The sequence below is a fragment of the Nicotiana tabacum genome, chromosome 6 (assembly GCF_000715075.1).
Source record: "Nicotiana tabacum cultivar K326 chromosome 6, ASM71507v2, whole genome shotgun sequence".
Classification (NCBI taxonomy): Eukaryota; Viridiplantae; Streptophyta; class Magnoliopsida; order Solanales; family Solanaceae; genus Nicotiana; species Nicotiana tabacum.
The window spans coordinates 174396991-174419784 of record NC_134085.1 but is presented as its reverse complement, the minus strand read 5'-3'; the positions used below and the strand labels follow the sequence as shown (position 1 = coordinate 174419784).

The 22794-nt window shown below is 34.0% G+C and overlaps 2 protein-coding genes across 5 annotated transcripts; both read left to right on the top strand.

Moving 5' to 3' along the window:
• Window positions 1-1205: 1205 nt before the first annotated feature.
• LOC107811445 (plant cysteine oxidase 2-like) lies at window positions 1206-3635 on the top strand. Of its 4 annotated transcripts, none has more exons than XM_075255971.1 (4): window positions 1207-1364; window positions 1434-1637; window positions 3071-3304; window positions 3379-3635. In XM_075255971.1, the coding sequence occupies exons 2-4, from the start codon at window positions 1463-1465 to the stop codon at window positions 3492-3494; spliced, it is 525 nt and encodes a 174-aa protein (XP_075112072.1). In that variant the 5' UTR covers window positions 1207-1364; window positions 1434-1462; the 3' UTR covers window positions 3495-3635. The 4 variants fall into 4 exon arrangements, with proteins under 4 accessions (XP_075112070.1, XP_075112072.1, XP_075112073.1 ...); XM_075255972.1 differs by adding an exon at window positions 2449-2590 and having other exon boundaries at window positions 1208-1637; XM_075255969.1 differs by having other exon boundaries at window positions 1206-1637.
• Window positions 3636-11428: 7793 nt separating this feature from the next.
• Window positions 11429-16127, top strand: LOC107811446 (WRKY transcription factor 72A-like). The gene is made up of 5 exons (XM_016636374.2): window positions 11429-11624; window positions 12266-12343; window positions 13730-14266; window positions 14398-14511; window positions 15057-16127. The coding sequence occupies exons 1-5, from the start codon at window positions 11499-11501 to the stop codon at window positions 15816-15818; spliced, it is 1617 nt and encodes a 538-aa protein (XP_016491860.1). The 5' UTR covers window positions 11429-11498; the 3' UTR covers window positions 15819-16127.
• The last annotated feature ends 6667 nt before the right edge of the window (window positions 16128-22794 follow it).

Here is a 22794-nt window from a genome sequence, read left to right as displayed (position 1 = left end):
CTGAATCGGAAAATCGTACCAAATCGATTAAAAAATCCGACAAGGTTTGGTTTGATTTAGTTTGGTATTAAGTAAAAAAAAAAAATCTGAACCAAACCGACATATAAATATATAACTTTTAAGATTTTATATAAAATTATTTTTACAAAAATTCTAGAAATATTTGAGATTTTCTTATGGGATGTAATATTTAATAAATATGAAGTACTCCATTTTTAATAACCTTAAATAATGGGTTATATGATCACTTTCTTATCAAGTGTTACCGAAATAGGTCAATCTCTTTGTTCTTCCATGTTCATATGTCAAGATTTATTAAATTCTTATATCTTTTTTGAATTTGAAGTAGTATTTCGACAATCTAAAATTAAATAGAACATATCATTAATTAGGTATCATATTGATTTTTATGTTTAATTAGTAAATTCATTTAACCTTGAAAGTATACATCAACAAAAAATTATTGTCAGACGACCAAAAAAGTAACTATCATGTGTTATTAACAAAATTCTCTCATAAAATTAGCTTAATAGATCATGTTTGTTAATTTTTTAATTTTTACTAAACATATATTTATTTGTAAAGAAAATAACAAAGTAAGATTGAAACAATATTCATGCAACAAAAAATCCCAAAAAAACCCGATAAAATCGAACCAATCCAAACCGATATAGTCAGTTTGGTTTAGTTTTAATAAAAACCGAACCAACCCTATCCATGTACACCCATAAACATGCCTATATATGGTTTATGGCCTTGAGGTCTTAAAATTAAAACAAATCTACAAGTGGAAGAGAAACACTATAGAATTCTAGGCATGAAAAATTCATTTTTTGACGTAAGTCATGAAAATCATTATACAAGCATAACCCAAAATAGGAAAGTTAGGTAAACGGTACATGTGTGAATAGGAGAATTGCAACAACACATTCTAGCATCCCAAGCGACAAAATAGAAATAAAATTTAAAATCAAGATTAAGTATGAAATTCATTAGTCATATGGTGTGCGGAATCCTTAGAAATTAGAAGTGATGAAAGCTGTCGATTGATGATTAGTACATTTGTTTACAAGGGAGAGAGCATTCCAAATGGATAAAAATCCACTATCTGGTCTAGCACATAGGAATGATTTTTGCATGGCCCCTGGTTTTGTAACCTTTGACTTCCATAAACTGAGTAATATAAACGTAAAATCATACTATAAAGCAATAGCAAAATCCTCGTCATTTTACAGCTATCAAACAACCCCACCACCTGGCTGGCTATTTTCACTTGCCCCCAACATATATTCACATCAAGATTTGCAGCAAAGTAACTGTAGTTCACAAATTTGTTAAGTTAAACTTGGATTAGCTATAGCTAGGTAATATACTTGTTATTTCCTGCATGAATATTGGGAGGATTTTGTTAACTAAAAAGAGCCTGTTGACAGGACGAACTTATTCTTATTTATCGAAGAAGATGAAGAAGAAAACGAAGAAGGAATCTGAAAGGAGAAAGCTAATTAGAAAGAGATCACTAAAAGAGAAGAATATGGTTCAAAAGTTGTATGATACTTGCAAGGAAGTGTTTGCTAATGGTAAGGCTGGCTATGTTCCTCCTCCCTCCGACATCCACCGACTAAAGTTGGTACTCGGTATGTATATATACTACTTTTGCTTGCTTATATATTTATGAACATTGAGATCTATCAACACTGCTAAAAAAAATTGAAATTAGCTACGAACTTCAGAAACTTTCTGAAATTATATGAAACAAAATTCTTAGATAATCTATCGATAAGAGAACTTATCTCTCCATGTATTTTACTCCTATCCTTTCTTTTCCTTCTCTTGGTCTTTTAGTTGTGCTACTAATATACTTTTTGCTCTTCTACGTTTTTTTCCCCACCTTCTCTTGTATATGACACTTATGTTAATGATCTCTCAAATCAAATTTGTACTTAGAAGAAGGATGAATTTTTGTAACGATTAATATATATGAAATACGTCAGCAAAAAAATATGATTTACTATTTACAAAGTGTATATATGGAATTCACAAGCCGTTAATTTCCTCTACTTGCTGATTATACTTTCTTTCAAAAATTAATTCAGATTTCTCTACGTGACTTAATGAAGCTAGTGATAATTAATTAAGCTTGTTACATGCCATAACTAACTTCTACGTACTAAGGGCAGATAGTCTGGAACCAAAAGGATATCAAGCTTACAGCGCCAAGCTTGGAATTTTCAAGTAGAAATGGAACTGAAGATGAAGCTCCTCTTGTCACCTACATTATTATGGAGTATGCATGTATCTTTCGGTATATATATATATATATATATATATATATATATATATATATAAGTCCAAAAAGTTTTTCTTTATTTCCAAAATATATATAAATGCTTGTTGGTGCAATGGAAATTTAATTACTTTTAATTCATGATTTTAACTCATGTGTAGATAGGGATCTTCTGTTTGCCACCTTGTGGGGTAATTCCTCTTCATAATCATCCCGGCATGACCGTGTTCTGCAAGCTTCTAGCTGGAACCATGAATGCCACGTCATATGATTGGGTGCAGAATCACCAACAGTTTAACCGTTGTAAGAAATCATTTAATTTTAATTAGTGCGTACGTAATTGATATATACTTATTGAGCACCAATTTAACTTATAAATGTTAATGGTGCAAATAATATTTTCACTATCTCTATTACAGTTTTACTTATGTATAGCAAGCTACCTCTCTCAATATTATCTAGATTATCAATTTAACTTACTATCGGCAATTGCCTGGAAATATTTTTATGACCTGATATTGTAAAATTGATTTACATTGTAAATACTGTATTGTTGGGCTAAATCGGCCTGATACTCTTAACATGGTGTGATATTATTCATTTTTTGCCAAGCCTGCACGGTTTTCCCCAAAAGGCCTCATACCCACGTACCATGCATTAAGAGATTCATACATCTTATATGTAGGCTCCTAATATTTTCAGCTATCAATGTGAGACTTTGTTCACACACCCAACATGAATAGTGTTAAACTCATCGAACATGCATTGAAAAATTGGGTACAGGCGAGCAGCAATCTGGAATCCGGCTAGCAAAGGTTCATTTTGATGCAGACATCACTGCACCGTGCGATGCATCAGTTCTATTCCCGGAATCAGGAGGAAATTTGCACTGCTTCAAAGCTCTAACACCATGTATTCTACTAGATGTTTTAGGGCCACCATACTCGGAATCTGAAGGCCGTCATTGTACATACTATCAAGATTTCACTTATGACTGTTTTTCTGGTATGACAGAAGGTACCTGTGTCTGTACTTAAGCTACAATAGTTTGCTTGTCGACTACTTAATTTAATTTGTGAATGGAATTGCAGATGTTAAAGAAGTGAAGGTGGAAGAAGATGGCACAAGATATGCATGGCTTAAAGAAAAAAACGAGCAGTTCGTGGTGTTAGGGGGAACATATGAGGGTCCTACAATTCAAATATAAAGACCATAACTTGTGTATATAACTCTTCTAAGTAGCCAATCTTGGACTCCTATTGGTCTCTTCAGAATTCTTCGCATAGCTACATGAGCATACAAAGAAATTTCAGTTGATATTTTTCAAATTAAGTCATTTCTTCCTCTATTTATCAACTCATCTGTTTGGTAGTTGAAAGTATCCTTCGTTCCTTGATTTTTCAATATCACTTTTTGGAATCCACGGCACTAGGAAATTAGTGGATTTCAAGATCATTGCGGCAAAAAGGCCAATGTGATATACTGCACGTATAGTTGGAAAAAAAAAATATTGCACGTATAGGAAGATTAATAAATAATCAGATTCAAGAATGTAATAAATTTGAGTCATGTTTGGATAAGAAGTGTATGAGCATCACTTTTGTCAAAACTTCTGATTGAGCAGCTTTCGAAATGTTAAACACAATTTGAGTCGTGAACGCTTCGAAGAAGAAACCATAAAATAAAAAAGAGGTCTAAGTTGTACATTTGGCCCGTCAATCAAAAATAATTTATATTTGCTAGTCAAATGTACAAAAAATAATTATATTATATAGTATTATTTTTGGAAGCGGTTATACTATGTGATTTTCCAAAATAGGCGTTGTCACATCGGACAATAAATGGAATGGAAAAGGATTGTGACACAACTATCTGGGGCATTTGCATCTATACCCGCTTTTTTAGTCACGTTTTAACTTGTGCCCCATTTGCAAAAAAAAAAAATGGAAGCGTACCCACTTTTTCGCGTAACTTCAGCATATAGGACTGAAGTAGCAAAGACAATCACGCAAAACTTCAGCATTCTATAGACGGGACTGAAGTAGCAAGTTTTTGTTTTTGTAACTGGCGAACTTCAGATCTAGAGCTGAAGTTTTTGTTTTTGTAACTGGCGAACTTCAGCTCTAGAGCTGAAGTTTTTGTTTTGTAACTGACGAACTTAACTAGAGCTGAAGTTTTTGTTTGTAACTGGCAAACTTCAGCTCTAGAGTCTTCTATCCTTCATAATGATATTGTGAAGAAAATAATCTTCCTTATGTAACCAAATATCTGCTCTAATTAATCAACATTAGAAGTAATTTTTCTGTGTTAATGTAGAGACTTCTAAAGTTTTTGTCTTGAAATGATTGATCATTTTAAATAACGACCCAGCTTGAAATTAGATCGAAAAATATTTTTGTTAGCTCATATTTCCTTTTCTTTTTAGACATTTGAATTTATCCTGCAGACCTTCATCAAAGAATTAGAAATCAAAATCTCTTCATAGTATTAATAATTATGTATATTAATATTAATATTTCCAGCTGCAAACTTATTGTTCTTGGAATCCCCTGTTGGTGTTGGATTTTCATACACAAACACCTTTAGTGATATCACGGAGCTTGGAGACACTGTTACGGACTTCAGAAAGAGGTTGAGGGCGGATATAACTTTGAGGAGGAGAAGGAGGAGGAGAAAGGGGACTGAAGTTGTTTAAAAAGTGAGTACAAATTAAAAGTTTAAAAAATAAATAGGTATAAGTTAAATGTGGACGACCAAATAGGACGTCCCTTGCAATTTTTACCAACTATCCACTATCGAGCCCAGACATCTCCGACTACAAGGCCCAAAAATGAATGGATCTACTTGCTTTATGCTTGGCCCATGGACTTGTACAGTGATGGACTATAAGGGACTACGCATTTCGTCCCTTTATTTTTTTATTGATTATACATAATTATATACATATAATACATAATTTATATATATATTATATTTTTACTGACTATTTTTAGTTTAAACAGTTTAAACAGTTGTAAGGGCGGGTGTTTGGGTTAATTCTTCTTTTTTATTTTTGGTAGCGGATGATACTCATTTAAGTAATAAAATTTCTATATTATCAACCAATATATTTAAATGGCAAAATACATAAAGCGCCTCTTTAAATTGTCCTCAACGATCAACTGAACACCTCAACAAAGGCCATTTTCAGCTATACACTTTATTTATTCACAAAAGAAGTTCAACTAAACACTCCACCATGTCTGCCTCCATAGCGTGAAATGCACTCTCTGAACGCGAGTTGCCTACCTAAAATTAGGTTTTTTCTTTTATTTTTCTAAAATAATGTGGACCCAACCCAATTTTCATACCTCCTCTCCTGCTCCTCCAATTTTCTCCTCCACCATTCGACACCCTCCTCTATCCTAAATCACCTCTACCTCCATTTTCTCGTGCTTAATTTCCTTTTGTTTCATTCCTTTCCACCGTACCTTCACTTCAGTACATAATTTAACTTATACTAGCTAGTTGAAAAGAATTACAAAAGAAGAGAATTTATGCTGGATTTCTTGTTCAAGATTCAGTTTTTTAAATATCAATTATCAATTTGTTAGTTTCAGTGTATTATCAATTCGTGGGAATTGATTTTTAATTATCAACACAAAGGAATATATAGAGCAGTAAAAAGGACATAAGCAAGGGGGTCGCTGAAAAACGTAGATCCGTCCAAACTCGTGAAAAACAGTCCACGAACATGACGCAAAAGCATATCTTCAGCCAGATCTGGATATATCTAAAGTCTCTACCTAAAATTGACCGGTTTTAATGGGGTCACCAACTTTGTAGATCTCACCAGTGTTTGAAGGCCTACCGGTGAGGGTTCTGTCGCGACAGAACAGTGACAGGGGGGGGGGGTAAAGGGTGGATGTGGTTGAAAGGAAGGTCGCCGCCTATCCGGTCATCACCTCCGGAGGTGGTGATTGGTGGCGATGCAGCGGCAGAAACGGAGGGAGAGAGGAGCAGGTAGCTGCTATGTCAAAATGAGACAGGAGACGGTAAAGAAGGTTTCTTTAAATGTATTTTTTTTTTAATTACACGTGTTAAATTTTTATGGCAAAATTACATATGTCATTTTCTTTATTGGTCCATTTGACATGTCATTGGCGAATGCAACTCACGCATATGATCTGTTGTACTCGGGTATTTACTTGACCTACTTAATAGCCACTTAAAGTGTTAAAATGAAAAATAGCTCGGTTGGGGTATTCAGTTGATAGTTGAGGACAACTTAAAAGGGCGCATCACGTAAGATTTTAATCTATATATATATAAATACAATGAAAAAGAAAAGATAAATTCTAAAACTAGAACATTTAATCAATGCCACAGAAAAAACTAAAAACTGTTTTGGAATATTATAAACATTTATCATTTAATCTATTATCATTCACAAGAAAATCAAAATAAGGTAGATGAGTTTAATAACTTAAACCATAAGAAATGTGAATATTACGAGAGGTAACCAGGAGAAAGGCCCCTGGAATAATTTTAATAAAATTAAAGGAATGACTACATCAAATATAATGGGAACCCAATCTAGGAAAGAAATTATGCTTAAACATTAATATAGCTTGGTAGTCAACTGTTTAATTTAAGCCACGAAAAATTGTTATAAACATAGATAGACATTGAAATCTAAAATAAAGAAAAACAACACGATGTAGTCACGCCGATTTTTATTTGAACGTGAAATTCTCCAACTATTATTATTTAAATATGTTGAGGATATATAATAATTTTGACCTAGTACCACTCAAGTCCAAATTGTAAATATTTTACTACATAAAGCTCATTGACTTTTTGAGAGCTTGTATCTTGAATTGCTCGTATCTTCACATTTTTTTTGGCTGGCACGAGGCATAAATAACTTGGAGTTTGAGAATTTGGTGATGATCATTGACTCTTTCTCACGACTCAATAATAGTATGACCTATTAAAGAAATGACAATTAGTTGTATTCATGTGCAAGATCTAAGGTGCTCTCTATTTTCCTTTTCATTAATTTTATTTAAAAAATAGTTCCTCTTTTCAAAAAATATAATCGAAGTCCTTGGTCATTTTATGGGAGAAATTCAAAAATAGTCAAATTTACAAGTGGTCATTTAAAAATAGTTACAGTTTCAAAAGTAATCGAAATTTTGCCACTTTTCATGTAAATATAAATCTGAATGAAAACACTGTTTCAAAATCCGAAAAATACTCCAACATAATATACTGAAATTCCAGTATAATAGACTAAATACTCCAGTATAATATACTGGAGTTCCAGCATAAGTATACTGGAACTCCAGTATATTATACTGGAGTTTTCCAGTATAATATAGCGATCCAGCATAATATGCTGGAAGTTCATACACAGGTGCTCCAATCTCCAGTATATTATGCTGGAACTTTCTGCGTGTTGGAGTTCCAGCATAATATGCTGGAAGTTCATACATAGGTGCACCGACGATCTTCAGTATATTATGCTGGAACTTTCCGTGATACAACAAAATAGTGGTTATTTTTCAATGACTTTGCAAACGTTGGCTATTTTTCAATGACCAGTCCGAAAACTAGCTAGCCCGAGCTATTTTTACCATTTTATGTAATCTTTGAAAGCACAATTTTTAATATTTAATAACAGATATATTTACGAATGCTCGAAAGTAAAAAAAAAAAAGATATTCTAATCTCCCGTGGTGTAAGAATTTAACTGATGACATTAGTGTGTGTGAGTATTTTAATGATAAATTACATGAATTCATCAGCTGGTAATTGTTTACCATTATCCGTTCCATTTGTTTTTCCCTATCGTTCGTCAAGGGGCTTCTATTCAAGCTATATCTTGTGTTAAGTGCGAACCCAGAAAAAGAAGTTTGTAAAAATATATTGGAAGCACAAAGTTAAGTTTAGAAAAAATAAGAAACGAAAAAATTGGTAAAAGTCAAATCCCATATGTTATGTTTGGAAAAAACAACAATAACAACATTGCCCAGTGTATTGACACATGTGGAATCTGAGGAGGGTAGTGTGTATGCAGACCTCGCCTCAAGCAAAACTGTTCCATAGAAAAATTGTTTCCAAGAGACCTCGCCTCAAGCAAGCATAGTCACAGCAAATTAAAATATAGACATAGCCATAAGTTATGCTTGGATAGAAGAAAATAATGTATGATTGGCCTAAAGGCATATTTTGACATTAAACGAAAAAAAAAAAGCAATAGTAGAATGAGATAAGGTACCGTCTATACCACATATTTATTATTTATGAGGACTTGCAATCAGTTAAAATAAAAGCAAAAGTTAAAGATAATATTTCAGAGCAAGATAAGAAAATGAAATCCCAGTTATTTAAGCAAGCGCTTAAACTAATTAGATGCTAACAGAAACCATTGACCTTTTTCTATTGATATATAATATAGCACACCTTAGCTAACATAACAAAGACGTTAGCAAAAGAAGTCGTAGGTCTGTTTTGATTTTGTTTAGTTTATGGTCTAAATCCATCATAATATAATGTCCTATGGCACGGTACAAGTAATTGAACAATTTGTTTCTCTATTATTTCGCTCGTATTTTAAGTTGCTTGTATATATGACTGGTTGGAAACCAAGTCTTAAATTTCATTAATATTTAAGAAAAGGGAACTGATATAATATCTGCATGACAAAACGGCTGATATATATATCGTCCTTACAATAATAAAATATTGTCATTGACCTTATGGTAATTAATTAATGCTACTTGTTGCTTACATGTTTGGCATAACCAACTCTTCCCATATTTTCTCCGGGCCCCACAATTCCCCCACATATCTAAATAATTTTAAGATTTCAGGTAATTCTATCCATAATTTTCAGATTTCAGGTAATTCTATCCACGAAGGCATTAGGATTTGGATAAATAAGAAGAAATCACTTAGTGTATTTTTTGCCTCCATTGAAATTTAAACTTGAGGCTTCATGGTTCTCATCCACTCCGATCCATTAACCGAGGCCACACCCTTGGATGCTTTTTGTGTATTATATAGATTTTACTTTAGATTAAAGTTCACTTATAATAATAGGAATATTTTCATAGCAAGTAGGATATATACAATGTTGGTGTATAGTAAATGCTACTAAAAATGCATAAATTGGTAGTAAATGACAAGAGTAAAGATCGCGGCAGCATACTCGTGCCTTTCTTCCTCATATCTTTTGAAATTTCACTCATTGACATTTATAAAATTCACACACCTCAGTAGACATTTGAAACGCTAAGATTGCATATTGACCTTCTCGTAGTAGATCCATAATAAAACAATACTTTACGTCTGTTTATGAGACTATATTATGAAAATATGATCATGCTTAATCGATTGTAGTAAAACATAAAAATGACTCAAATCATGCATAGAGAAAAATTTAGTAAGAAAATGGCTTCCATGCTTTAGCTGGACAAATATGTAAGGGGTATTAAGACTAAATATAAAATTCAATGGTCTTTCCTGCCGTTATATTGGGCATTTAAAATTTGATTAATTCTACTCCTTTTTCGCATATTATAATGCTTTTGAGAAGTATTAATAAAATCATGATCATGCACTAACAGAATTATAATATTAAAGTTGGATTGTTAACCTGCACGTCTGAAGCAAGCAAGTAAATAAATTACCTCAACTCAAGTCAGACTTGATCAATATATAATTAAGTACACACGCTACATCATATCTCTCTCTTCTATGTTTAAAAAGTTTTAGGGATATCATCTTGATTGCTTGAGAATATTTTGTGTTCGTCCATTCTTAATTCAAGAGGCTTAATTAACTTGTAAATTGTCAGCTCTAATGGGTGTGGTGGAATATATAAGATTCCTGTGCCATTAATTATATATCTCAAATTCGAGTCTAGCCAATGGAGAAACCCCTCGTAAGGGATGCTTATCTCCTTAATGGGTCCCATGCAACACAAATCTAGATTAATTGGCCAATTATTTTCGGACCAGATGATTGTAAAAAATGAAATGGTTAGCTGGTGCAATAGGTTTTAGATTTCCCAGTTCAAAGATATATCCAAAAGTGGACTCATCATTAATTACTGGCAATTGATCTAAAAAGGACTACAATTAAACTTGTAAATTAAAAGAGAAATCCTAATAGCTAGCTAATTAGCTGTTTCACTAGCAAGCAGCGTGGCCATGTTACTTCCCTTAACGTAGGAAGCTTCAACAACAGCTGTTGCAACTAGGGGTGTTCAAACCGAACCGGAAAATCGCACCAAACCGAAAAATCAAACCAAATCGATTAAAAAACCCGATTAGGTTTGGTTTGACTTGGTTTGGTATTGAGTAAAAAAATCCAAACCAAACCGACATATAAATATATAAATTTTATTTATATTTTTAAGACTTTATAGTGAATTTTCTTTAGAAAATGTAGAAATATTTGGTATCCTCTCATGTATTAACCTTGAAAGCGTAAATTAACGAAAAATTATTGTTAGACGACTAAGAAAATAACTATCATGTGTTACTAAAAAAATTCTCCCATTAAAATATTTTAATAGATTATATGTTTGTCAATTTTTTTTTCATATTTACTAAACATATATTCATTTATCAAAGCTTTATCTACAATTTTAATAAAATAAGATTGAAATAATATTCATGTAACAAAAAAATCCGAAAAACCCGACAAAACCGAATCAATCCAAACCGATATAGTTGGTTTGGTTTGGTTTTGATAAAAACCGAATCAACCCGGTTCATGTACACCCCTAGTTGCAACTAGTTAGGTCGGAGGAAATTAAAAGACAACAATACTATCTATAAAACTCAGACATGGTGTGGAGTCTGGAGACCGAACCTTGCGGAGTAAAACCCTCTTTTCTGACATTTTACATAACCTATTTAAAAGACTTCAGCGTTGAATTTGATTTCTTCTTCAAGCATTTTTTAAAATATGGATTTTAAAAATTAATTAAGAAAAAATAGCTAATTAATTAAATATCAGTATATTCCTAAGTTGTGTGCAACTGGGCCATTGACATTTTTGTTTGTGGTGCTATCACTTTGAACTTTTATTAGTTTAGACAAGTCAAATACTGTTGGCTCTTCCTTATAAAACAGACCTTTGCTTTTCAGAAATATATAGCTAAAGGTGAAAATTCACAGAGAAAGAAAGACAGAATAGAGGAGATAAGGTCTATGACATGGAAGCTACTTTCAGAAAATCTATTAATGGAGATTTAGTCAAAGAGGAGAAGAGGAATAACAAATTAGCTGATCAATCCAATTCTGATAAGGAAGGTTTTTTTGAAAACAGTAATGTTCTTAAGGTAAACTTTACCTTGCTCTAGTGCTTCATATATCAACTCTTTTTTCTTTTATTCAAAGCTTTCTGTCGTCCAAATATACACTATACTATGAAATAAATTTTATTAGGTTCCATATGAGTGATGCATGAGATAATGAATATATTTATGCGAAGACTCTCTTTTGAATCCAACTTTTTAAAATGTCTGCGTGGTTCTAAAATTGTGTTGAAAAAAAAAGAGAAAATTTTTGGGACATCTATATATAGAATTTTAAATCTATATTCTGCATAAGAAAAGGAAGTGAGCTCCAAACTGCAGCAGGTACAGTCTTGCTTGTTGATTTTAATACGATTCAATTCCAATCTAGGAGAACCGTTTTTACAATTATGGTTAATATATTAATTTTTCCTCCTCTCCTTCAACTGATAACTTGGCGAGGCCATTTTCTTAAGTCAAAAAATTATCTATAAATAAATCAAATACAAAGGATGATTTTTAAAAAACATGAACGATGATGGAAATTATATTATTAACTGAGCTTAACCTATTTCAGCTATTACTCCATTAATTAGATCATTTGTGAGAATATATTGAGTATGTTGTTGTTGTTGTACTCCATTTAGATCTCACGTGATGATATATTGATATGCAATATGCTACAGGTCGGGAAGGAAAGAGAAGTCCATGAGGACAATAATTCGAAGTCTCCTCAGCAAAAGGATATCGACAGTGACAAGGAGGTATAATTGATATATCCTGAATCTTGTCCATTCCTAATTGAGTTTCCGATTCAGTTCACAATATTTGAATTATGCATGTGATTAGTTTCTATATCACTGCACTAACTTGCAATATGCTAATACTTCATAATTATGAATAGTTTGGAGGAAAAAGAGTACATATAAACAAAATTATGTTATATCCCCAGCGAAATCTCCTTAAACTTTATGCATGATTACTAAGCTTCCGTTTGACCATAGATTTTGGCTACTTTTTTTCAAAAAAAAAAAAAATTGTTTGTTAATGTAATATAATCAGTTTTTGAAGGAAAAAAAATTGAAATCATTTTTCAAGTTTCCAAAAACTAGTTTAGGGCATTTTCTGGGTAAAAATTATTTTTCCACTCACAAAATTTCGGCTTTCTTTCAAATAAAATACATATTTAAACGCAACTTCAACTTTCAAAAATTACTTTTCAATACAACTTCAAAAATTCTTATTTCAAGTTTCAAACGCTAGCTAAGCTATCTTCATATAACTTGGAAATATAGCTGAAAAGGTTGATGCCTTCCGCATCAAGATGATGGTATATGAAAATACAGAAAAGAAAAGAGACATGCAAGATAAAAAGCCCATTTGAATTGGCTTAAACAAAAGAAATTTTTGAGCATAAATAGCTTTTAAGCCAAAAAACAATAAGTTAGGGTTATTCAATTTCTTGCTTTTGGCTTGTTTTAAGTATTTTTATACTTATTTTAAATATTTTTTACTTTGTCAAACACTAAAAAAACTAAAAAGGCTTAAAAACTAATTTGATTAGCTTAAAAAGCGAATCCAAACACCCTCAAACCAATCAACTTGTTTCTGAAATGTTTTGGCAGGAAAAAGTCATATAGTAACTGGCAGAGTTGTTCAAACATTAATTTTTCAGTCTTTAATTTCCAAACCTTTGACCACAGCAATTAAAGTAGGGCATAGTCATCCTTACTGGTCAGAACCGACCTGTTTGACTTATGGATAACCAATTTTTGGCTATATATATTTTTCTAAGAATAAACCACACATGATAAAATTTAAGGAGTTTATTTTATCATTATATATATTCTAGGTCTTCTTCTTGCCGGTGTTCTTGGGCAAGACTAAAGATCACAAAAAGATAATCATCTGTACCTCATGGGTAGCTCTGGTCATTCCAACTATATATCCATTATAATTTAGTGATTCATCTGATTCTTTTTTTATTTTTTATTTTTTATTTTTGGTGCGTGTCTGATTTTGTATAGTACCTCAAGGGTATAGTTGCAATTGAGTAAAGTACGTAGTTCTGGTCCTTCCAACTATATATCCATTTTTAATTTAGTGATTCAACTGATTTCTTTTTTTTGGATGTGTGTCTGATTTTGTAGGACGATCAGCTACAATCAGTGAAAGCTGATATGAAAGAGGTAATGGAAGAAAATCAGAGGCTGAAGATGCACTTGGATCGAATTATGAAGGATTATCGTAACCTTCAGCTGCAATTTCACGACATTGTTCAAAGAGATGCTGAAAAAACCAATATTAATATTATTAATACTCGGCATAATGAATGTAACGAAGCTAAATTTGTCTCCCTTAGCTTAGGAAGAACTTCAAGCGACATTAAAAAGGAAGAGTTATCCAAAATCTTGAGCAAAGATAATGCAAAGGAAGAAGACAATAAAGGAGGCCTAACCCTAGGATTGGATTGCAGGATTGATTTGTCTGTAAAAACAACACCGACAGAATTTTCAACTGCAAATATCAGTGAAGAGAATAGCTCAGAGGAAGTTAAGGACGAAAAAGGAGAAACATGGCCACCCCATAAAATTCTCAAGACAATGAGAAATGGAGAAGATGATACACAACTAAACCCTTCTAAAAGAGCAAAGGTTTCTGTTAGAGTCAGATGTGATGCCCCGACGGTAAGAATGAAATATTAGTATTTAATTTCATGAAGCTAGTTTGTGGAATAGTTTTTTAGTGACAAATTATTATAACGAAGTGAACACTGCAACGAATTAATTTTTTCATATTCATTAATCATAAATATTAGATGAATGATGGATGTCAATGGAGGAAATATGGACAAAAAATTGCAAAAGGAAACCCATGTCCTCGAGCTTACTACCGTTGCACAGTAGCACCCTCCTGCCCAGTGAGAAAGCAGGTAATATTAATGTTTATCACGTTAAATCTCAAAAATATGATATCCTTGTATACTTCGGATCGTTTGGTACACGGACCAAATTGTTTCGGAGTTATTATCATGGGATTATAATCCTTAAACTAGTTTATCTCACATGAAAAGTAGGATAAAATGTACCAAGTTTATGTTTGGTTGACGGTATAAATTTATCCCGGGATAAATTTATACCGTCAACCAAATATAGTAGTAATAAATTTAGTACCACCCTTTATTCCACCTTATTCAGGTACCAAAGGATCCTTTCTGGTTGTGTATTACTTCCTCGTCCCATTTTACGTGAAGATATACAATTTAGGGAGTTAAACAATTTTTTCTTTGATTACAATTTTCTCAAACTTTTTAAAAAAAAATTTGGAACAATTAGCTATGTTGACTTGTAATACTTAATTATAATGTAGTTTTAAATATATAAATTTTATTTTTAGAAAATTTATAGGATTCTATACTTGAATACCAATCAAAAATATAATGTTTTCACCCTTGTACTCTATGCAATTGGATTACAGGTTCAAAGATGCATTGAGGATATGTCAATCTTGATCACTACATATGAAGGAACACACAATCATCCACTTTCTCTTTCAGCAACATCTATGGCTTTCACAACTTCAGCAGCTGCTTCCATGCTATTATCTGCTTCATCGTCCACCTCTGAATCAGGCCCCAATCTACCAGCAACTGACACCACCAATATCAATGGACTCAACTTGTATCTCTCCAATAGCTCAAACCCAAAACCATTTTACCTTCAAAATACATCCATCTCTTCTTCATCCTCGCCCCCTACAATCACTCTTGATTTAACCTCAAGCTCGTCCACTTCCTTATTGCCCAACCATAACAGAATGAGTAGTAATTATCTCCCCAGATATAATTCTTCTACAAATATTCTCAACTTTGGTTCCTTGGACTCTAATCCTCTTCTTCCCGTGTCTTGGAGTAATGGGGCCTATCCCAAGAACCAAGAAATTAGTTCTCTCAGCTTTGCAAAACAGCCACAAGAAAATATTTTCCAATCTTATCTACAAAATAATATTAGTGCAAAACCTACACAAACTTTATTAACACAAGGTACAATTGCAGCTGCAACAAAAGCAATAACATCCGATCCAAATTTTCAATCTGCATTGGCTGTAGCTCTTACATCTATCATTGGCTCAAGCGGCGGAAATCATGCAGGTGGTATTGAAGAAAAATCTGGCCAAAATTTGAAGGTTACCGAACCATTTCCAGTTCTTTTCAGCTTCCCATCTACCTCAAAGAAATAATATATCCAATTAATTGCTCTTCAAATTGTTCCGAATAAATCAACTTCGACGGCAAATAGACAGCCTGATAGTAACTTTCGCTTGCTGAAGTAAGAAACTAGTTGCGGCATTAATTAATCAGGTGTAATAGTATTTCTCTATGATTTGGAGGTACGATGTCCAAAATGTAGATATAAATTTTAGTTTCATAATTGACAATTCGCTTACTGAAGTCATTACTTTAGCCTTTACATTTTTGTTGTTAAGTGTTAGTTAAAAGTGATTTATCATTTCTTGTACGAATTCAGATTCCTGTTGATATATAGATTGATTGACTTGTACCTATGTGTCATATTTATTTTATAATTGGAAATTTTTGTCAATAAGAAATGAGAACTGCACATCTCTTTCTCCTTTTTTAAACTAGTGGCTTTCAATAAGGTATTAAAAGAATACTAATGAAAGCGTGTACGCTAAAATTAATAACTTAAGATGAAGTAAGAAAAATCTCTGGGACACTACAAATTAAAGCAAGAGAAGACCGTTAGGTGACAATAGGAGGCTGGATTTTAAAAGGGTTTCGCATTAATAAAATAATGCTTTGGCAACTTAATGGGTAGTATAACCCAGGGCCGCAAATTGATCATCAGAACTAGTATAAGACATTGAAATGTTACTCTATTCGTTTAATTGTAATAGTTGGAATTTCAAGTGCGTCGTAACTGCAGTCCGAAGTCGGGGCATTTGTATCTATACCCATTTTTTGGGTCACGTTTTAACTTGTGTCCGCTTTGTAAAAAAAATTGCAAGTGTACCCACTTTTTCGCGTAACTTCAGCATACAAGGCTGAAGAAGCAAATGCAATCACGCAAAACTTCAGCATTCTAGTCGACGGGCCTGAAGTAGCAAGTATGCTGAACCAAGTGTGCTGAAGTTTTTGTTTGTAATAGCTGAAGTTTTGTTCTCTATTTGCTGAAGTTTTTTTGTAATTGCTGAACTTAAGTATAGTAGCTGAAGTTTTGTTCTCTATTTGCTGAAGTTTTTATTTGTAATTGCACTAAATAAGCTGAAGTTTTTTTATTCCGGATTCATTAGTTTTGTCATTAAACTTTTTCATAAACTTCAACAGAAGATGCTGAAGTTATTTAGTAATTTCAGCACTAAATAAGCTGAAGTTTTTTTGTTCTGGATAAGCTTTTTCAAAAACTTCAGCAGAAGATGCTGAAGTTATTTAGTTCATTTGTAAAAACTTCAGCACTAAAAGCTGAAGTTTTTTTGTCCTGGATTCATTAGTTTTGTCATAAAACTTTTTCAAAAACTTCAGCAGAAGATGCTGAAGTTATCTAGTTTATTTGTAAAAACTTCAGCACTATATAAGCTGAAGTTTTTTGTCATGGATTTCTAACATACTAGATAAATAATCAGATTGTCAACAATATCTAAATCATAATTTTTGAATTATCATTGTATACTAACTTATGTACGTGGAAATATTCACAAATTATTGTCTACTAACTTACGTAATTATTTATAATTTATTTTTAAATAATCTAATAAACATATTTATGGCAATCATCCCATGAACTGAACTTTCATAGCAGCACCAACATCAGCAGAATAAAGAAGAAGAAGAAGAAGAAGAAGAAGAAGAAGAAGAAGAAGAAGAAGAAAAAGAAGAAGAAGAAGAAGAAGAAGAAAGGGGGCTGAAATTGTTTAAAAAGTGAGTATAATTTAAAACTTTTTTAAAAAATGAGTATAGGTTAAATGGGGGGACCAAATAGGGCGCCACGTACAATTTTTACTCTGAAGCCTCAATCTTTATTTAAATCAAACAAATATATCAGGCGTAAAAATCGGAATCTTTACACAAATAGTCGTTCATATTTATTGTTTACTTTTTCTAGTCATATACATAGATTATACATTGATTATATATATATATATATATATATATATATATATATATATTATACTATAACCGACAATTTTAAGTTGGGTGAACGGCTATTTGAATTAATTACGCTTTTCTTATTTTTTGCTTCCAATTTTTGTCCATATGAGGAAGGTTATTAGCTAATTGGTCGAAATGGCCTTGCGATAGCTACTTGTTATGGTATTGTCGGACTATGAGCCTACATCCATCTTATTTAAATGGTTTAGAGCTACTTGATTACAAATAGTTTTAGGATAAGCTAATCATGTGCTAATCATGTGCTACTCATACAAGTCCTTTATAACGATGTGACTAAATGACTTCATTTCTTGTTCATTAACCGTCCTTTATTATTATTAGTTGGTTTTTCTAAATGTATATTAGACAACAATATTCCCTTTAGTTCGACAATTCAGTCTTGATGTGATCTTTAGCGGTCCCCATTTCTTAGTGTACAATTTGTGGTGATCTGATATGGCTTTTAGACAATTCTAGTGGCAAACTTGCAGAACCAATGAAAATATATTATGATTAAATTTTCTAGCAAAAGACAGTGGTGAAGCTAAGAATTTATTTAGGGGTATTTAAATTTGAAAAAAGTAAAAAATTTCCGATAAAGAGTATTCAATATGTGTTATATACCTCTAAAATGTCGAAACTAGGTTCGTCCATTGTTTGACCAATCGAGGTTGAAACATGGCAGGTCAAGGCTTGAGCTCAGATTATATTGAACCAAGGCCCAAAATTAGATTATTGAGCTCGTGACCCAAAGACCGAACAAGATCGAGACCGAGCAAGATCGAGACCGAGTAAGATCGAGACCGAGCAAGATCGAGGGAAACTTACTGAGCCAAACAACGAAAAGCCGAAATATCCGCAATCGGTCTAGGATCACGGCGAAAATCTCAGCGCATATCAAGAAGAAGCCAGTTAATTAGCACATTATGAGATTTTTACCTTGTATAGAATTATACCAAAAGTAGAATACCCCAACTATATAAAAGAGGGTTCTGATCATTTGTAGAACATTTTGTAACACGTAAAAAGAAGCAATATACTGATCATTTCTAGTTCTTATCATCTTGTTGTTCAGTTCTAATACTAGTTGAGACATTTCGTGGCTCAAGGATGATCAAACTCAGAGGCTAAGGCTGTTCAATTTTGTGGTTTGCATTTATTTTATTATCGTTAATTTTAATATTAATATGTCTTCTTAATATGTATCAAGTTATATCACGTATCCTTAAAACTGCGTACAAATTCAATTATCCAATTTTAAGGGTAAACACTTTGGCGCCCACCGTAGGATTGAGCCTGAGTCGTCACAGGAAGTTGTTCACAGGGTCGAATCGGTTTCAAGGAAATCGAATGAGAAAGAATCGGAGACCAATCCTGTAATCATGAAGATGCTCGAAGAGCTAACAAAACGAATTGAGTCGGGGGAAAAGAAGATCGAGGCAAACGACAAGAAGGTGGAAACTTACAACTCTAGGGTCGATCAAATCCCAGAGGTACCGCCAATATTGAAGGGACTGGACTCCAAAAAGTTCGTGCAAAAACCTTTCCCCTGAGCGCTGCTCCAAAGGCGATCCCAAAAAAGTTTCGCATGCCCGAGATTCCTAAGTACAATGGGACAACCGATCCAAACGAGCATGTCACCTCTTACTCTTACACATGTGATATCAAAGGGAATGATCTAGAGGATGGCGAGCTCGAATCTGTCCTGCTAAAGAAATTCGGAGAGACCTTGTTAAAGGGAGATATATATGGTACCATATTTTACTACCTAATTCTATTGGCTTATTTGCTATGCTTGCAGATTCTTTCGTAAAGGCACACGTCAGGGCCATCAAGTCGAAACTAGGAAATCGGACTTTTCAATGTAAGACAGAAGGACAATAAAATGCTTAGAGAATTTGTGTCTTGATTCCAAATGGAACGGATGGACCTACCACTGGTCGCTGATGATTGGGTTGTTCAAGCTTTCACCGAAGGACTCAATGTTCGAAGCTCGGTGGCTTCGCAGTAGTTAAAGCGGAATCTGATAGAGTACCCTGATGTTACTTGGGCCGATGTGCATTAGGGCTGTTCATTCGGATCGGATATCCGAAATTCGAACCGATCAATTCAATTTCGAATTTCGGATTATGTTTATTAAAATTTTGAGTTTCAGATCGGAATGGTTTATTTTAATCCGATCCGAAATCCAAAATTATTAGGCAATGTATAAATACTACACTTTAATTTCGGATAGTCAGTACTTCCTTTACATCTTCCTCCAGGTTATTGCCTTTACAATTGCTAGATTTAGCTATATTGGCACCATAGTACTCTCATAATTGCATAAACATGAATTTTTCTTAATATTTTACCTCTTTTACAAAGAAAATATACATTTTAGTTTGCAACTTTGAGGCATAATAATATGATCGAAAATCCGATCCAATCCAAACTTTAAAATCCGATCCGATATGATTCGGATCGGATTCGGATCGGATTCGGATTGCATTTTCTAGAATTCGAAATACGAAATCCGAATTCAAAATGTACTAAATCCGATCCGATCCGTGCACAACCCTAATGTGCATAACCGGTACCAATTGAAGATCAGGGTCGAAGAAGATCAACTTGGGTCTCCTTCCGGATCCGTTTATCCTATTAGACCCATCAATATAATCAAGAACGATATTGACCGAGAACCGAGGTCGAACAGAGAAAGATACCAGCGTATAATGGAGATCGTAGGAACAACGGATCTGGGAAAAATTCTACACGAAATGAAAGGAGAAGTGATCGGAGCCAGAGCTCTCGAGGGCTCATGAGCAAGAACGATTTCGATAGACCTATTAGACCTAAAGAAGCACCACGATTATCAAACTACAACTTTAATGTTGATGCAGCTGCCATCAGATCGACTATCGGACGCATCAAAGATACTAAGTGGCCTCGGCCTTTACAAAACGATCCAGCCCAAATGGATCCCAGCAGATATGCAAATGCCATGGCACACTTGGCCACAGAACGGAGGATTATCGACAATTGAGAGAAGAAGTAGCATGGTTATTCAACAACGGACATCTTTGGTAATTTTTGAGCGACCGAGCCAAGAATCATTTCAGAAATAGGGATTCCAATAAACAACGAGCAAGATGAACCCCAACACATCATTCATATGATCATTAGAGAGGTCGATGTTCCTCAAGGTCCGATGTTAAAATGCCAAAGTATCAATCATAAGGGAAAAACATACCCGAGATTACATACCAAAAGGAACTTTATCTTTCAATGACGAGGATGTAGAAGGTATCATGCAGCCCCATAAAATTGCACTGGTAATTTTTGTACTCATGAATAAAACTCGAGTTAAGCGTGTGTTAATTGATCCATGTAGCTCGGCCAACATCATTCGATCGAGGGTCATAAAATAACTCGGCCTACAGGACCAAATTGTGCATGCGGCCCGAGTGCTAAACGGATTTAACATGGCTTGTGAAACTACTAAGGGAAAAATAACGTTACCGGTAAACGTAGCTGGTACCACCCAGGAGACCAAGTTTTATGTGATTGAAGGGGACATGCGGTACCATGCTCTATTTGGGAGTCCATGGATCCACAACATGAGAGTTGTGCCCTCGACCCTTCACCAGGTATTAAAATTTCTAACACCAGAAGGGGTAGAAACGGTTTATGGGGAGCAACCCACCGCAAAAGAGATATTTGTCGTCGATAAAGTAATTTCGATATGAACACTCTCATCGACAAAGGACTCAGGTTCGAAAGCAAAACAAGAAGCCAAATAGCAATCACTGATGCCAGCCTCGATGCAACCGGACAAGCAAGGGATAACGAAGACAACGATTACAGGGTTCCTCGATCCTTTATAGCTCCCGATGATTCGGACGATACCAAAGCAATGGTCGAAGAGCTGGAGCAGGTCATGCTGATCGAACATATTCCCGATTAAAAGGTATACCTAGGCACAGAGTTAACTCCTGACCTCAGGAAAAATCTCATTCAATTTATTATAGCTAACATGGATTGTTTTGCTTGGTCCCATCTCGATATGACAAGGATCCTACTGGATCGCAGATCACTATTCACGAGCTGAGCCTGGACCCAAAATTCCACCCGGTGAAGTAGAAAAGGAGACCTCAATCCGAGATCAAACATGCCTTCATCAAGGATGAGGAAACTAAACTCCTTAAAATAGGGTCCATCCGGGAGGTCAAATACCCGGAATGGTTAGCAAATGTAGTAGTTCCTAAAAAAGAGAACAAACTAAGAATGTGTGTGGATTATAAAGATTTAAATAAGGCATGCTCAAATACTCTTTCCCTTTGCCTAACATCATCACATGATCAATGCCACTGCCGGCCATGAGGTCCTCAGTTTTCTCAGTGTTTACTCCAGGTACAACCAAATACGGATAAACCTGGATGATCAAGAAAAGACCTCTTTCATCACTAAGTATGGCACATACTGCTTTAACATAATACCATTTGGATTAAAAAAATGTCGGTGCCACTTATCAACGCCTAATAAACCGAATGTTCGAAGAACAAATAGGAAAATCGATGAAAGTTTACATTGACGATATGTTAGTTAAGTCCCTGCGAGCAAAGGACCATTTAAAGCATTTCCAGAAAACCTTCAGTATATTAAAGAAGTACAACATGAAGCTGAATCCAGAAAAGTGCGCGTTTGGAGTCGGATCAGGTAAATTTCTCGAGTTCATGGTGTCTAACCGAGGAATCGAGATCAACCCCAACAAGATCAAAGCTATCGAGGATATCACGGTAGTGGATAATGTCAAGGTCGTACAAAGGCTAACTAGGCGCATTACCGCCTTGGGGCAATTCATCTTGAGGTCTTCTGCTAAAAGCCATCGATTTTTCTAGTTACTGAAGAAGAAAAACAACTTCACATGGACCCCGGAATGCCAACGGGCCTTAGAAGAACTTAAGCGATATTTATCGAGCCCGCCACTGCTTCACACGTCGAGGGAAGACGAATGACTATACTTCTATTTAGCGGTATTGAAAATAGAGCTAATGGAGTCCTATT